Source organism: Ptychodera flava, chromosome 9 (genome assembly GCF_041260155.1).
Source record: "Ptychodera flava strain L36383 chromosome 9, AS_Pfla_20210202, whole genome shotgun sequence".
Taxonomy (NCBI): Eukaryota; Metazoa; Hemichordata; class Enteropneusta; family Ptychoderidae; genus Ptychodera; species Ptychodera flava.
Window position 1 is genome coordinate 26,993,181 of NC_091936.1, and position 18,171 is coordinate 27,011,351.

At 36.8% G+C, this 18,171-nt stretch overlaps 1 protein-coding gene across 8 annotated transcripts in view; it reads left to right on the forward strand.

Moving 5' to 3' along the window:
- Positions 1 to 18,171, forward strand: part of LOC139140515 (band 4.1-like protein 5) — a 61,780-nt gene that overhangs the window by 32,330 nt on the left and 11,279 nt on the right. For 5 of the 8 annotated variants that reach the window (XM_070709837.1, XM_070709839.1, XM_070709840.1 and 2 more), the window contains exons 4-15: positions 291 to 369; positions 808 to 905; positions 1,515 to 1,635; positions 2,598 to 2,685; positions 3,410 to 3,568; positions 6,384 to 6,553; positions 7,280 to 7,401; positions 8,147 to 8,189; positions 8,876 to 9,240; positions 10,390 to 10,705; positions 13,640 to 13,723; positions 14,550 to 14,907. In XM_070709837.1, coding sequence (XP_070565938.1) covers positions 291 to 369; positions 808 to 905; positions 1,515 to 1,635; positions 2,598 to 2,685; positions 3,410 to 3,568; positions 6,384 to 6,553; positions 7,280 to 7,401; positions 8,147 to 8,189; positions 8,876 to 9,240; positions 10,390 to 10,705; positions 13,640 to 13,723; positions 14,550 to 14,907 — 2,003 coding nt within the window. The remainder of the gene's footprint in view (positions 1 to 290; positions 370 to 807; positions 906 to 1,514; positions 1,636 to 2,597; positions 2,686 to 3,409; positions 3,569 to 6,383; positions 6,554 to 7,279; positions 7,402 to 8,146; positions 8,190 to 8,875; positions 9,241 to 10,389; positions 10,706 to 13,639; positions 13,724 to 14,549; positions 14,908 to 18,171) is intronic. The other 3 variants (XM_070709838.1, XM_070709845.1, XM_070709842.1) reach the window with 2 other exon arrangements.

An 18,171-nucleotide genomic window follows, 5' to 3' on the forward strand; every position in this document is an offset into this window, starting at 1 on the left:
TTCAACTTGAAACCCTGTGGTTTCCATGGCAACGTGCCAGGTTTCTGTTAGGGTTTGGCCACTGAGGGCTACGCATGCTTGACGATGGCATTCTGGCTTAAAATCACTGGTCCATGCATTCGTTTGGGGTTTCCATTTTATGCTCATTACCTACATTTGTAGTTAGTGTGCCACACAACCATGAATTATGTAAACGTTGGATTTCTTCCACAAGAAATTCTCTCCTATGAGCAACAGTGAATGACTTTAATCATTTCTGCCTTCTTGATTACCGATCTTTTCCACTACAGTTGGTCCACCGTACACTCTCAGGCTTAGGGTTAAATTTTATTCATCAGAACCAAACAACTTACGTGAAGAACTCACAAGGTAAGTGACACTCAGAGGGCAGTATGCTGTACAAACTAAATTTGATGCCTCACTGGCTTGAGAAATTTCTCGTTGACACACATTGTATTACATATATTAGTGTAAGGCTGAAGCAAGTTTATGCATTTATACATATATTGTCGTAATACTGATGCAAAGAAATTTCCAGACATTCTGAAATTGATCTGTAGAGGTTATGAGTTCAATGGTGCTGCCACATCAACTTGTGTTTTTCACCCTGCAACAGTACTGTGACCAAATATCATAATGATTGAACGACAACAGACACGCATTTGCAGAGCAAGATTCAATCTGATTATCTGATCATTTGGGGAGAAAAATTAATTCAAAAATAATGTAAAAAGATAAAATGTAGTCTTTGACAATAGGGGCAAACTGTATTGATTTAGAAACTAAGTAGTTTTCTCTTTCTGTTAGGTATTTATTCTTTTCGCAACTAAAAGTGGACATCCTTGAGGGGCGTCTTGAGCCACCATATGAAACAGCATTGGAACTCTGTGCATATGCGTTGCAATGTAAGTAAAGAATTGTATTTTACTTTCCTCAGTTTTGAACAGTCCTTTTACACAGCCGAGAAGGGGTCATTGTCAAATAATTTTGCTGTATTTGCTGCTTGTGTTGAAATTTTAGTGTAGGCTAAAGTGATTTGCAACACTTAGAGTTTGTCAGAGAATTTGTAGATTTCCATGAATATCTAGGGAAAGCTCTCAGTATTAAAGTACTTCTTCTTGGAACTGGAGAAAAATTGTGAATTTTGTTGTCATCATTACTAAATGGTTGTATCAAAATGGTCAAGCTCATATATTTTGCCAAAGGCCAAGTGGATTTTTGCTGATTCAGATAGAACTTTTAGGTATCTATACAGTATATGAGAAAAATAAAGATTGTAAAAAAGAAAAAAGTTCTTATTTCTTCATTGAACAAATACAAACTTATCAAACAGCATTTTAGTAACCATCAAACAGCAGCTGGTACATTTCAACATTTGCGATATTCTCATCATCAGAACACTGGGAAAGGATATGCTGTACAAGGTATACTAAATAAGCTAGTATTAATTGGGTGAAACTTATAAAGCATTAATTTCTTCATGCAACTCAAAATATCCCCACCTTCTATGACAGCTGAACTTGGTGATTTTGATGATGAGGTGCACACACCAGGCTTTGTGTCAGAGTTTCGTTTTGTGCCGGAACAGACAGAGCAGATGGAAATTGATATTACAGAGAAGTACAAAGAGTGCAAGTAAGTGTAGCAGGCCTGGCGTTTACACTGACACTGATCATGGTGTGATAGAGAATGCAGATGTAACAGCATCTGACATGATATCAACACATGTTGTGATAACAACTTGTCAGATTGTACATTGATACATGGCTTTGACTTTGATCACACACCTGATACTCAATTTTCTATGACAAAAAATAATGTCATGAATGGAAATTACATTGGTATTTTAACAACAGGGTCCGTATGCTTGTGGAAGTCTTTGAAAGTCTTTGATTTTAATAAAGCCTGCTGGAAGGTTCTGAAAAAAAGTCCTTGAAAATGAAACGGAATCCTTGGAAGTCCTGGAAAATTGATAATTTGCCCACAATTTTCAAAAATGACAAAATGATCAGTCATGATGTTGTAAAACTGATATGCAAAATGATCTCCAAAAATTGTAAATTGTAAAAATTATATTTGGAAAATGGTTTCCTTTGGACTTTAAAAACTCCTTGAAAGTTGCGAAAAAACGTCCTTGAAAGTCCTTGAATTTTAAGTGACTTTGAGTGTATGGACGAAATAATACGCATTGTAAACAATGTGCAACTCAAAATAAATACCTCATTATGTGCGGTAAATATTAATCTGTCAAAAATCATGCACTATATGCTGTAAAACTGGTTTGTACCTTTGTCATGTAAACTCTTTCTGTACAGAGATCCATAAGAGCAAATGATTTACATGCAAAATTTGTGCAATACTAGTCGTATCAAATCACTTAAAAGTATATACATTTTTCATCAAAACAGTCTATATGGAGAATCAAAGAATATTTCCTCTTAAACTTTGTTGTTTCCTACAAACTTGATCATGTATGAACATTGTGAGATGCAACGCTTTCTTGCATGAGGTGGTCTTGTCACATGACTGTTCTCAACCAATGACCTCTTACCTTGTGCAACATGTTTTGATTTTCCAATGGCTTTGATACCCTACAGTGGTCAGACCCCAGCAGACGCTGAAATGAATTACCTAAACAAGGCGAAGTGGCTTGAAATGTACGGTGTGGACATGCATATTGTGCTGGTATGTACATTGACCCCTACAGCGTATTATTGTAATTTATTTACATATCACTTTCTCTATTGTATTTTGATAATGTTAGTCAACACTGTGAGTATTTGAACGGTTTAGGATGTTACATTTGTGTTTCATGTTAAATATATTGTGTTGCCTTTGTATACAACACGCAGTATTCTTGTATGTCACGTTTTCACACAATGGTTCACCCTGTGTTGTGTCAGCATGGTGCTGTGCCACTCTGCTTTACATGCACAGGCCTGTACAGCACATCTGCTAAGTGCTATTCTGCACAGTCCCCTTCAGAGCAGTGCTGCTTTCCAGTGTGATGTTCTGAACTGCACAACAGAGTGGCGTTGTTCTGCACTACCTGGCACTGTGCTGCATTGAAGTGTGCTGCAAAGCCAAGATCAGTTTGTGCTACTGGCCACCATATTCTGTGCCATGCTTTATAAATTACCGGTACATGTACCCTGAGGATAAGCTCTGCATTAAAATGATAGGATCATGTTTAAAAGATGCATCCATTCACATACTTTCCTGTTCTTCTGGTCCTGTACATAATTTCAACTTTTCAATTAACATCTATGGGGTTAAGCCAATATACAGTAGGAAAATAGTAAAGTAATCACAGAACATGTACACTTCTGACCCAAAGAGTTTTAATTTTTCAGTAAATTGATCACAAACATACATAGTTTTGACTCAAAGATTTTCACATTCTATTCAGGGCAAAGATGGCAATGACTACCGACTGGGACTGACGCCGACCGGAATCTTAGTCTTCGAGGGGGAAAACAAAATTGGCTTGTTTTTCTGGCCCAAAATTGTCAAACTTGACTTCAGCAAGAAGAAATTAACATTAGTGGTTGTTGAAGATGACGATCAGGTAAATGATCTTTGCGTTACAGTCTGATGTATTGTTTAAAATGTACACGGCAAATACAACGGACCATGAAATTGATCAAAAAATCCCTCTTGATATATTCTGTTTTCCATCTTTATGTATCTCGTCATTCTGTTCCCATGGAAGCAAAATCTCATGGTAAATTGTTTGCAGCCTTTTTGAGTTGGTGTTAACATTTCTAACAACTATTTCACAATTTTGCTGACTTCCCAGCCATCACTTTGGTCCATAATTTGTAACAATGTCAAGTTTTCTGTAAATCCTCATTTTGACCTCTAAATGTAGATGGGAAAGAAAAATCCAATGAGCCAAGCTCCGCGATCTCCACTTAATCACATCAGACCAGTGGATTTGTGTGTGTGTATGTGTGTGTGTATGTGTGTGTGTGTGTGTGTATGTGGGCGATGTTTAAGAAATAATTAAGAAAGTGTTTCTTCAACTGTACATGATAGCGTGTAAACACAGGACCACAAGATATAAGGTTACAGGGCCTCTTAATGTACACTGGTACTTACCCTGAGCTCAACCAGCTATTCACCCCATGGTGAAATTTTGTGGTAAAACATACATGGGAGTAACAATCCCAGAAAAAAAGTTTTTAAAGTATGGTACAATAATGTTATAGACAATTTTAAAGAATCAAGAGTCTCCAGTATGGTCTCATTTATCTCCTAAAGTCGAACTTGCAGCCATGGCTTAGACTTTCACATAGATGAGACCTTCAATAGGCCCTAAGTAATAGAACATAAAAAAATGGAAGATTTGTGTTGAAAAATATGTTACCAAGAAAGTCTCTGAAATGTTTAATTCAAAGTACCATAGCATAACTCTTGAGAAGCTTCCTCTGGGTCTAACAAGGTTTATGCAGTCAACATATAACACACTTATGGCAGATCAGACAACTTTGTACCAAGTCATAAATAAGCAGGTGAAAGGTAATCATAATTTTATAGCCGGCAATAATTTCAGTTTATAACTTTATCAGGTTTGTAACTTCAGATATGGAAGTGATCAAATAGTTATGTCAGCCTAGCTAGAGTTTGTTTAAATATCATAAAAACGGCAGTTACTATTTTAGTCAGGGGGGAGCTGTAATGCTTTTTGTAATGTGTAAGTGCTGTGAAATATGGCCTCTTTTTCGACAGGCAGACTTTGCCATATGGTGTCAAGCTAAATCATCTGTGTTCGATACCAACGAGATAAAATATCGACTCTGTCAACTGTGTCATTAAACTCTGTCACAGACTGTAAAAATCTTGCTTTTTTTCTGCTGGTACTTCTGTGTATTTGTGGGGCAGACAAAATTCATTCAAATTTTGGATGCGGCATTAACAGCGAGTTTGCACTGACTGTGAAATGTACGCAAATATGTTTAGATTTCACCAAACAGTGCTGGTAATTGTCGATATCCATTTTGTCAAATATGAATCTACTGGTACACCAACCCTATTCTTGTTGTCGCTGTCCGACGTATAGAACACCAAATATTTATTTGCAACAGCAATTGGGTTTTTAGTGGATTTATGGTGTTTCACAGGCAATTGTTATTGTTTCATTAATTTTCATTTTGTTGCCTAAACTACCAAAGCAAATTGAAATCTACATCAGGTCAATGCCTCTTCACTTTGTGTTTACCGATGAAAAATCTGCCCACTTTAAAACTGTGCATTTTCACGAGTATCTTTCATGGTGACAAGTAACAGCCTACGATGTCAAAGGTCTCTCGAGTTGCGTCAGAAGTCAACACGTTTCAAAGTTGCCAAGAATCAGAAAAGCCCTTTGACCCTTTAGGGTAGGCGACACAGAGCTGTGATAAGATACAAGTATACACTTTCTTGAGTTATTGGAGAAGCACGGCAACAGTCCAGCATCTTCATAGCTTTAGAGTGTTGAATAATAAATGTGTTTATTTTGTGACGTTTTTGCGTGACATACTGTACCATTTATCCCAGTTTGTAAAATGCTAGATTAAATAGAGATACTGAAATAAATGACCTCTGTTTGACCTTTCTAGGGTTAAATGCTTTACAAAGTAAAGAAAGCTGTTTTATCATAAAATCTGATATGTCTTCCAGATCTGTCTTTGATGATTTCCCGAGTATTCTCTCAAATAATTCATTTAAATGTTTCTTTTAGTGGAAGCATGAAAATTATGTTTTTGTGAGATCACTTTCAAAGTTTACATCAGAATGTACTGATCGTGTTATTCCATATTGCATATTGATTTTTGGATATTGATCCAGACCTATGCTGAGCAAACTGTTTGTGAAAACATTATTCTCTGGCAGTTGCCAAAATGTATAATTACCGCTGCTGTAACAAGTTTCATTTCTACTCCAATACGATAAAAATGCTTGATTTCCAACTGTTTGAGATCTACATGTACGGTACATTGAGATATACATTGAGAAGCTGCATAATTTGAATTGTGTTTGTCAAAATGAATTATAAGTCTGAGATAATATACCAGTACGCGATAAGAACAGTGCAGGCATAACATGTACAGCCTGTATGGACCTTTGAAATGCTGACTTATAACGTGCAGTAATGATGTACAGCAAATTGCACAGATCAGCAAAAAGAAACTAGATAATGAAAAAGAATCATCACGTCCCACACAGATTCAGTATCGTATAGTTTACACATGACTGCATCAGCCTACTAACAAATGTGACAAAATCATGGCTTGTGGTCGGTATAGCAACAGAACACTAACGAATAGAAAGCTGGACAAATTTTAGTATGGATGTACCTACATAGGTCAATTACTCATTATTATAATCAATGTCTTGTACAGGGAGCAGAACAAGAGCACACCTTTGTATTCAAGTTACACAACTTGAGGGCATGCAAGCACCTTTGGAAGTGTGCAGTGGAGCACCATGCATTTTTCAGACTTCGAGGACCCGTCAGAGACCCAGACACCAAACAGGGATTCCTCAGAATGGGGTCAAGGTTCAGATACAGGTGAGGTCAAAGGTCATATTTAACATACCCCATTTTTTGCAGAGAAAGTGTTCCCATTTGATTGATTTGTCTAGCACTTGTCCTGCCAATTACATCATGTTGGTGGGATTTGCTCTTTTCAAATGGATAGACAGGTTTCTTTCAAATCTCAAGGACATGTCTAACTGTGAACAGTGAAAGGGATTACCCTGTCAGAATAAGAGTATTAACGTTTGAACCACACTAAGCATTTTGTGTCTGTCTCAATGTTCTTAAGGGCTTTTTATAATCCTGTTAATGCTCAACCCCTTGCTGTGTCAACACAACCTCTAAGTGAAATTTATTTGATTTTAGACTTACTTAACAACACCCTCCATCTCAACTTGGGTTTTCCACTCGCTGGGTGTTTTTGTTTATGTGTGTAAATATCTGTCTGCTTGTCAGTCGGTCAGACATGTCTTTGTGTATTCATCTGTTCCTGCACATATCTATCAAAAAGGATAGGGACAGGTATCTGAACATCAATGTAGATCTATAGTTTGATACATTTGCATATTTTGTTCAAGACCCTGTACGATATCTTCACCACATGAGTTTAAAAAACAAATCACTTTCATCTTTGTTATCACAGGTGTACAACATTGGTCTATGAATAAAAGTTCTGGTATGTCACCATATCTCTTACTCGCAATATGCCAACATAATCACATATTCTTTCTAACAATTTTCTAACTTTTCCATGCACAGTGGCAGAACAGAGTATCAGACGGCAAAGCAGAACAGGAGTCGAAGATCTGTACAGTTTGAGAGAAGGCCCAGCCAAAGGTTTTCAAGAAGACCATCCCATGCCAGGAGAGAAGCATTCAAAGGTAACCTCTGACCTTTAACTCATGACCTGTATATTGCTTTGATTTTCTGTACAGTAAATGATTCGCTCACAGGTTACCAATGTGACCTTTAACCCCAACATTGCTTTGGTGATGTTCCTCATGTATCGTCAGTTCCATTTTCAAATCTGACAATGAAGAATATGTATCATATTTTGCCAAAGTTTAATAGACACTCAACTGTGAATATGATTGTATTGTAGTAAACTGGCTTTGATGTTCTGAAGATGGTCAACTTATTTATCCAAAGAGATCATCGGATATTCTCTTAAGTTCAGGCTCAGTGTATTCTTGGAATTTTAATTCGCCACCCTATTATGAGTTATAAAGACAACGTCAAAGTTTCAGAAATACATGCCAATATCATAATTTTCAATGTTCCAGTTACATTGGCATGTATGGGTAAATATATGTATGTGTGTGTATATTTACGCGTGTGTGTGTGTGCTCAAATGTATGCATGTGGAAATATGTATGTATGTATGTATTTGTATGGGTTTGTGTGTGTGTGTGTAGATGTATGCATGTACATGTCTCTGTAAATACTTGTATTAAACCAAAATTCCACAGTCTCTCCCGGTACAGCAGTTTGTAAAGACAGGCTAATAAAGGCTAGTCTTCTGGTGGTAGCTATTGATTTATGTGTCTGGCCATCTTAGAGACTAAGATTTTACATGTTGTGAAGATGAAGATGATTTGTGATTCTTCATCATTTTATCATTTTCAGCACAAGAAAGATTAGCTGCAGAGAGGCAAGCAAAAGAAATGAGGTAAAGTAATGACCTACCAGAATCGCTAGATGTGCATCAAAATCATTTCAGTACTTGTATTGCATGTTAGGTGAATTATGTGTCGTCCATTAGTCTCTGTTCTTGTTCACTGAAATGGGAAAGTTTTGTCTCATTGAGCTAGTAGTCAACGGACTGAAATGGAACTGAAGGGGTCAGGGTCAAATTTTGGGGGAGTGTGAAAGCATTAAATATGTGGTGATCAAACAGTTGCATTCAGTGGTACAGTTTGAGACTGATAGTGTTTCATATTGAAGTTCAATGCAGTGAAAGTTGCACTGATGTCCCTAGAAACCAAGCCACCAATATACCGTTTGCTTTACTTTGTTGTACTTACACCGCATTTTGTACACGTACCGTAGTCAAGGCTGCATGACGGGTAATGTTTTGTCATTTCTGAGAGAGTAATAAAACTGGTAGTAAAAGCAAATTGCTTTTCAAAGGTAAGACACATTGACAGCTACATCAGCAGGTTTGATTGAAGCTCTTGACATAGTTTTATCAGGAATACACAGTAGGTATAGAGACGTTATTTTTCAATCAGGGAACAGTGCTGTACCAGGTATAACTTGCTAATTTCTACACACTGTGGAGTAAGGTTCATATGTTCCCTATCGAACAGATCTATGTTACCTGTAATGTTATTGTGTTACTATGATTGGTTGCAGTTCACAAGATGGTACAGTTCTGGTGAATGGAACTCTCTCATCAGACGGAGAGCCTGCCGTAGACACACTAATAACACTGACAAACCCGACAGAAGCTGTGGTCACCACGCCGTCTGGGGCAGGCGCCGCAAACCCAGCAGCAGGCGTCAACAACGCCCTCCAGGAGACGAACCTTGACGAAGTGACGGTGCAAATCAGTAAGGATCAAAATAACATTAGTGATGCTTACGATGACAGAGCTTCTAGCTCTGAGGTTACGAGCTCAACCGAGACTGACCCAACTAGTTCAACCGCTACAACACAGCCTGATAAAGAGACTCTGAACGTTGATTCAAGTGTGTCACCAACAGGTGTCAAACAAATGAGTATGTACTCTGCCTATTTCTAAAAGTAAAATGGAATGGACGACTGACTGGACTCAAAAAATTAACACCTCTGCGTGCGGAGAGAGAAAAATAAGTTAATTTACATAAAAATGTCTGACACACCAATGAACACTTACACATTTTCAAGTCAATTTAAACACAAAACCCGCCCATTCATTCCATCTGTTGGCGATGTTTTACCTTTCTGTAATGCATTTTAATTTATATGAATGTATTTTAGCTCATTGGACCTGGAAGATTATTCCTTATTGCTGTATAATGCATGTACAAAAAAAAGCTAGCTACATGTTTGTTTTAGATCCAGAGTGGGTTCCTTTTATCCAAGGTATTTGTGTCATTTTTTTTCTTTTATATCCAAGAAACTTTCCCGCATGTATGTGAGTATGTATATTGGGAAACTTGTGCTGATATTTTTTTACCAAACTCATCGTTCCTGCGTCAGTTTTATAGCCATCCGTTTTAAACATTTGAACTTCGGTAAAGGGATAAAGGGTTTTTAACGTTCCCAACTTTTGCCATATTTTTAAATTGAGACAATCATGATCAAGGAGATATTTCTCATGTTTCACAGTAACTCATGAGAATAAAATTATTTTCATTACTGCACCCGGTCGTATTCTCCATTATTTCCTGCATGTTGATGAATGCATGCTTTGGAAAGGAGTGCAGTTTATTTTTCTTTTGATTATTTTTTCAGTCCTTTTCTCACCATGTAATTCTAGTTACCTCATCCCCCCCAAAATTAGAATACCTACATGTGGCTTACAAATGATTTAACTCATAATTATGACACTTGCAGGTTATGTCAGCCATATTTGAATAAGGGTCAAAGGTCACAATGCAGATGATGGCTTGGTTCACACCAGTGCTGTATTTGCTCCATAATTCTTCACAAAAATGACTTTTTTCAGTAACAATCAGGAATGACTAAGTAATCGCAAATAATTCCAAGAAAAATGTATTTGACCTCTGACCTTGGTGGTTTCAACATGGCCGACCAAACCTGCTACACCAACATCGTACATGGCACGTAATGCATATACCAGCAACCACAGCAAGAGAAACACTGCAATTCCATGTGTGCGGTCAGTTCAGTCATGTTATTACATGTCTGTTTGTTACACCTAGGTCCATCTGAAGCAGCCGCAGCCAAACTGAAAGGTCTTGAATCACCCTCAGTCCACAGAAAGGCACAAACAGCAACACCACCCCGGGACATAAACCTGAGCATTAACTCTTTACCAAATAACCAACAGCCCCCTGATAAACTGGCTGGCGCTGTTCAAACCATAGCTCCAGAGAACATGAAATGTAACATTCTGAAATCTAAGGCACAACTCGAAAAGAATCTCTCAATGGCTAAACATGACACAGACAAATTTGACAAGGAAAAGCTTGTAGTTTTACTACCAAAAGAAGATGGGGAATCTTCACCACCTTTGAAGTGAGTTGCTAAAACCAATTCTTGCATATTTTTTTTCTCACCCCATCCCCCAATTTTTTTATTTTTCGTAATTATTTTGTTGGGACAAATATCTGTTTAAAGGTGTATTTATGTGTATTTTCTTCAATTACGTCCTGTCTGTTATTTAAATTGAAGTAACAAATTTTGTTGGAAAATTGGCACAAGTCTTAGAAGACGGAAGAAAAATGCTCTGACATATAGCCTGGGAAATATGAAATGTTTCCTGTCAAGTTCTCCCCAAAGTATCTTTCACTGCAGACACTGAACATTCTAAACAGTATATCATTTATTGGGCATATGCTTGAAGATTCTGCCGTAATACCATTTCTCAGTTACATATTTTATCATCCCTGGAGGTTAATCTGAAACTTTGCTAATTTTGTCCTGTCATTTTGTCTTTTCTTTGTTTGTGTTGTGATGGTGATGTGAAAAAAGTGTGTGTGTGGGAACTGAATTTTTACATGACTAAAAAGCTTCACCAATATAATCGACAGAAATGCAACTTCCTAACCCGGACTAATCAACGGTTTTCCTTCTAAACAGGCTCGACTTGGTCGATGAATAGCATCACAGAGACTAATTTGTCTTTCTTCTCACTTACCCCTTTAAAAATCTACAACAACATGACACTTCTTCCACTATAATGCATGGAACTACAATATCTGTGTACTCGTCATTGCAAAATATTCTGACATTGGGGAAAAAAACCCAGAATATATCTTCAGAATATTTCATACAGGTTGAATAAACCCTATCAACGTCATAAGTAATTTGTCCATTTGAACCTGTTCAAAGGTCACAGTATGTACTGAAACTACATTATGATTTCATTATACACTTTCTCTTATTCAATGCAGACACTTTCAAACAAATATCAACACTACAAGCTAGATTGTCTTATGGTCTATCTTTTAAGATTCTATGAACAGTCTTAAATTAAATAAATTTTCTGGATTTCTTATCCTACATTTGTATATATCATCATCTTTCTTCCAATCCCGTTCCTTATTTCTGAGTAATTAATCCCTCTGATCCCAACCCAATATTCTATCCATAATTTATACCCCCTTTATTATTATCCGACATTCATCTGTACTAAACAAGATTCATTTTCTGTTGTCCTCCATACTTTTTTTGTACCATGCTGTTTTCCTCGGGGGACAAATTTCCACTTTGTTCACCCAATCATTCTGATCAATGGTATGTATCCAAAGAAACTACCAATTTCATCGCAGACACTCTGGCTAATACATCATAAAGGTTCACTTCTCACTGCGTTCAGATAAAAACACGTAGCACATACCGGTACAGTTTTAAATTATACAATCTTGGCTTCTAGTTTCATTGCAGTTCCCTCTGCGGGTTTGTGTTGGTCAGAAGCTTCTGTCAAAGTGTAAGCTTCCTCCAATGTAATAAAAAGTTTCGTCAATTCCAATATTGCAGTGTTACATAAAGTGAAGTGGTCAATGAGTTGGTCATTCCCATATTCTGATCCTTGCCTGATTTGTACAAATAAAGCGTCAGTGTCGCGGTGACCCCAATCATAAACAAAGAAACAATATATAGTGAATTTCATCCAATAGCTAGTTTTGATCAATCTAATTCAGTTCCAAATGGTATTTCTTAATGACCAGTATATGCACGATGATGACATAAGAGGGCAACACTGCAATTGAAACAAAAGAGCTTGTGAGTGAGACTAGCGCCCTCTATCTTATCTAGGAAAAAATCAAAGAGCAACCTTAAAATTTTTATCTATATCGGCTGCACTCAGAGAGAAGTGAATAGTCACAAACAAATGTAAACACGTATCTTCCTCTCAACTTTGTAGATGGGCTTAACTATATCTGTCTGTCTCTTGAAGATAATTTAGTGGATATATCTCTCTTCAGAATTCTGTTCTCTTGATAGAAATGAGATACTATGCTGTAATGGTAGCACCATAACTTTTCAATGCATGTTTTAAAATCCCAAAATGGTATCTGAGGTGTGTGCTTTCTGTGCTATGGTGACGGTGATGGGTTATTTGTTTGAGTTTAGCTGTGTATGTAGTGAGATATTCAACAGTTCTTACCTCTGTAACCTGCTTGTGTATTGTAACTCTTTGTAGTTCTCTATCTCTTCTTCACCAACACCTGACTGTGTTGTGTCTCCAACTTTGTAGCATGTGCGTTGTTCTGGCTCTATCCTAGCTGTGTATTTGTGACGTTTTAGTTTCTAGCCAATGTTTTGGCTGGATATCTCAGCACAAGAGAATTAAAACAGTTGAACTTGCACCGATTTTTTTATATTTTGAGAACTGTCAAGAAAGCAGCATAAAATAAAAGTTTTGGAAATTTTTTATGTCTGTCAACTATGAACTAAAATAGCAAATGAAAATTTTCTGCAGTATTGACATATGCTTTCCTTTTTGCATTTCTTCGGCTCAAATGTCCATACAGGATATAATTGTTATTATTTCGTATGGTCAATCAAAAGCACTCTAACATTGAAGCGTGAGATAAGTAGATTGTTTCGTTGCATGTCTGGGATATCCAGCCAGGGATTTCTGTAATACAGCATGTTTTCTGTGACCCAAGAAAGTAGTACCTGATAACATGTGATAACCATGCATTGATCATGCAGCTGCCATGTGATGATCATGTGACCACATCATATTAATCAAATTTCACCCACTAGCCAAATTACAAGACTCTGAGAAGTCAGGCTGACGCATGCCAAATTTTGGAAAATGCAAACTGCATACAAACAACAGCGTTTGTGGTTTTTTGATCATTCGTTGGTTCATAACAAGAATATCTGTCAGTGCATCAACTTTCTTCGGGTTGCAAGGACTCCTCTTGCAAACAGTTCCCAGTGAGTTGAGTCTGTTCAGTTCAGACGAATAAAAAGTGATCTCTTGTACACACACAGACGCACCAGCTCCATGCCGTCACAGAGCAGAGATCAGTTGAGTATCGGCTCAAGTATCAAAAATTACAGCAGTATGCAGAATGTGTAAGTGACAATTTTACTCCGGGTGATGTGGAATCCAAAAAAATTCTGCTCTTGTGTAATGTTGTCTTGTCAGAACAGATAGTTTCAATGCGGCAGCCCGCCCATTCAGCTTCAAATCTTAGGCATTGAATCATATTCAAAAATTATCATGTCATGTATCATGTAGAGACAGTTGAGTTCCCAGTTTGCATGTACCTTTAACATGAAATAATTTTGCATGTCTGGTCACCCCTCTCCAGAAACTTATGAAAACAGGTTGGGAAAAGGATGTTGTGTGATATTCCAATATTTTACGATTAGTTTAAATCAATAAAAAGAAACGATACAATTGCTGAAATTTATAAACTTCGTCAGATTAAGCCTCAAAATGTATAGTGTAGACAGTTTATGTGTGCGTAGCAAAGTGACATATCTTTGGTGGCAGCGTTCATTGTTTTGTAGGGGAAAAGTGAGTTAAAAAATGTGGCTAGACTGTTTAGTGGAAGATTTTCACATTGTGCTTTAGGTTATTATGTGGCAAATTACTTGCCAAAGTTTAACCATATTTTATTTTTATTGTGTATTTTGTCTCAGTGCTGTCTTTAATTTTGTTTCTGTGAGTAGGATAGGCTCAGTAATGCGATGGCATTTTTGCATACAACATTATTTGTAATTCCATTATGAAAACACATAATGTTTGGTTTGCAATTTTCTTTTTCATGCCTTTTTGTGCCATAGTTTGAATTGAACTACTGGCTGTGAAACTATGGGTTATAAATATTTAAGAATTGTATACAATTTTGCCATGACATTGAAAGTTTTCTGTAACTGTGTTCTGTTTCTGCAGCGGAACAACAGAGAATACAGGTGCTTCAGCTGCCAGTCCGACGTCTAAGGTATCGTCATCGCCAACGACTGCAGCATCGCCGACGGCAACTGCACAGAAACACCCTGTCAGCCCTGTGCCATCCCCAACTAGCACAAGCGCAGCGACCGTCACAACTACCAAAACAGTCCTGAAAGTCAATGGGACGGTCACCAGCGTCAGTAAGAAACCAGAGCCTCCAGTCAGGCACACGTCAACGACGGCCGTGGCTGGAATCCGTGCAACGACAACTGTGACGGCAACAGATACCACAGCAGCACCAGTGATGTCAATACCAATCTCACCGATCCTTGTGACTTCACCAACATCTAAACTACAGGTGAGTTCCCCCTACTTGTTTACAGTGTTGATGAGACACAATTATAGCGTTTGCACCCATGACTCGAGTTTTCACACAAAGGCACCACTTTTATTCACAGTCATACCTACTGTTAGGCTGAGTTTGTAATGAGTTTTTCTTTGACAGGAAAAATTCATTTCTGTGCTAGAAATTATCTAGTGACAGATGTGTGTGATAATCTTGTTAATCATCAAAGTCCATTGGTGCGAGTTAAGATCAATTTAGGCCTGATGTTTTGCTCAATGTGACAAGTCAGATGAATGTCATTGTGATATTAACCGCAGTCCATGCTTAACAGGTGTCACTGTTCTGGCAAATATTTAGTGTCTTTGCTAAAATGATGAATCTGAATGTTTACTGTAGGATAATTGCATCATTTTTTAGGAAAGTTCTTTTTTCAGCATTCTTTGAAATTTTAATGTACATGTATAGTCTTTTAAATGCACTGAATAACTGTAAAGTTTTGTAAAATTCATCATTTAGTTTTTTTTACAGATTATTTAGAATGCCTTGACAAGTGGCTTGGCTTTTATTGACCTGCAATATGCCAGCTTTTGCTACAGCTTCGAAGTTTGAAATATCTTACAAAATTCTGCTTATCTCACATAGGTATATGAGCGTATTGTGCAAAATCAAAACTGACTGGCTAAGCAGCTTCAGCTTGACAAAGCTTTTATCAATAATATCATAGCCTACAATGTCGCTAATATAATTGTGTGATTTCTATGCTTTTTAAACCGGTCTGCTCAGAACTCGCTATCAGTTCTTCATCGCCGGCGGAAATCCATGGAGCGATCAAGGCAGGCTCCATTTATGTTGGTATGCGAAAAAATGCATTGCTGCTTTCAAAAAATTTAGTAGCTCCTTAGTTGTTTGTTGTTTGAAACTAACCCTGACATGGCCGCATTTGCTGGTATAACAGTTTTTTGCCTGCAAAGCTTGGAAACTGACTGTTAGTGTTTGGGTAACATACATTTCAAAATTATTATATTTTGATTATGGGGTACATTTAATGACTAACTAAATCCCTACAACATGTTTGCAATTATCGTGGTTCATATATCAACGTGCAATCAAGTTCATGTCATGTACAATCAGAAACCAAGTATGTAAATTTCAGGTGCAAGGTTACCAAGACAAGGGTGACTCATGTACAAAGATTTAGTTGATCCTTGTCTAGTTACATTTGCCTAGTTCAAATTTGTAGTTTCCAAAATACACTGTTATTCTGGTAGACTGTATGTTTGATTTCATGAACTGGATGTACAATGGAAGATAGTGTGCCCTGGAAACAGAAATTTATAAACTTTTGCTTAAATTTTCCCTAAGGAAACTCGAAATCATTTTCTCATACTTGATAAAAAGTCAATAGACACTGCACCAAGTTCTTTATTCCAGAAGCAAATTATCTAAAAGCTTCACCAATATTTTAAATGTCCGCTGTACCCTGTGGTAACTCCAAGTAAGAATAAGTAAATTTTAAACAATTTTCACATACACAATAAAAAAACCTTGAAGACTTTATTTACGCTGTAAACTTCAAAATGAGGTCACATAAACCAAAGTATTTAAAAAAGATGAGACTCTGAGAAATGTACCTGAGGTGTTATTTACTGTAAAAATGATTGAAAAATGTTTCCAAGTTACGTGCATGCTATGTGATACTGCTTCTTGATTCAGAAATATGTTTGTTCCATTCATAATGCATGCAGCATTGCAAAAGTGTGTGCATCATTTGTGTGGAAGAAGCCTGTGCATTGTCATCGACAAAACAAACATTATACAGGACCAATTCTGAAGACTTTGCAAAGTCTCAATTTAGTGGATTTAAGTTGCCTCTGGGAGTATGATGTCCATGTGATGATATTACTGAATGTTTACTGTAGAATAATTGCATCATTTTTTATGAAAGTTCTTTTTTTCAGCATTCTTTGAGATTTTAATGTACATGTATAGTCTTTTAAATGCACTGAATAACTGTAAAGTTTTGTAAAATTCATCATTTAGTTTTTTTTACAGATTATTTAGAATGCCTTGACAAGTAACTTGGCTTTTATGACCTGTCATATGCTGGCTTTTGCTACAACTTCAAAGTTTGAAATAGCTTACAAAGTTCTGCTTATCTCACATAGGCCAGGGTCAGTATTGAGCAACATCAAAACTGACTGGCTAAGCAGCTTCAGCTTGACAAAGCTTTTATCAATAATATCATAGCCTACAATGTCGCTAATATAATTGTGTGATTTCTATGCTTTTTAAACCGGTCTGCTCAGAACTCGCTATCAGTTCTTCATCGCCGGCGGAAATCCATGGAGCGATCAAGGCAGGCTCCATTTATGTCGGTATGCAAAAAAAATGCATTGCTGCTTTCAAAAAATTTAGTACCATCATAGTTGTTTGTTGTTTGAAACTAACCCTGACATGGCCGCATTTGCTGGTAATAATAGTTTTTGCCTGCAAAGCTTGAAAACTGACATTCAGTGTGTGCATAACATGTATTTCAAAATTATTATATTTTGATTATGGGGTACATTTACAATGACTAACTAAATCCCTACAACATGTTTGCAATTATCGTGGTTCATATATCAACGTGCAATCAAGTTAATGTTGTGTACAATCAGACAACAAAGTATGTAAATATCAGATACAAGGTTAAGACAAGGTTGACTGCCTAAACAACAATTTGGTTGATTTCTGTTTATTTACATTTGTTTGGTTCTAATTTACAGTTTTCAAAAGATATTGTTGTTCTGCCAGACTGTATGTTCGATTTCATGAAATGAATGTACAATGGAAGATAGTGTGCCCCTGGAAATAGAAATTTATAAACTTTTGTTCAAATTTTCCCTAAGGAAACTTGAAATCATTTTCTTATAATTGGAAGAAAGTCCATAGCCACTTCGCCAAGTATTTGATTCCAGAAACAAATTATCTAAAAACTTCACCAATATTTCAAATCTCTGCTGTATTCAACCCTGTGGTAACTCCAAGTAAGAATAAGTAAATTTTAAACAATTTTCTCACTCATAATTAAAAGACCATGAAAACTTCATTTACACTGTAAACTTCAAAATGATGTCACATGAACCAAAGTAATTGAAAAAGATGAGACTCCAAGAAAATGTACCTGAGGTGTTATTTACCATAAAAATGACTGAAAAATATTTCCAAGTTACGTGCATGCTATGTGATACTACTTCCTTGATTCAGAAACATGTTTGTTCCATTCATAATGCATGC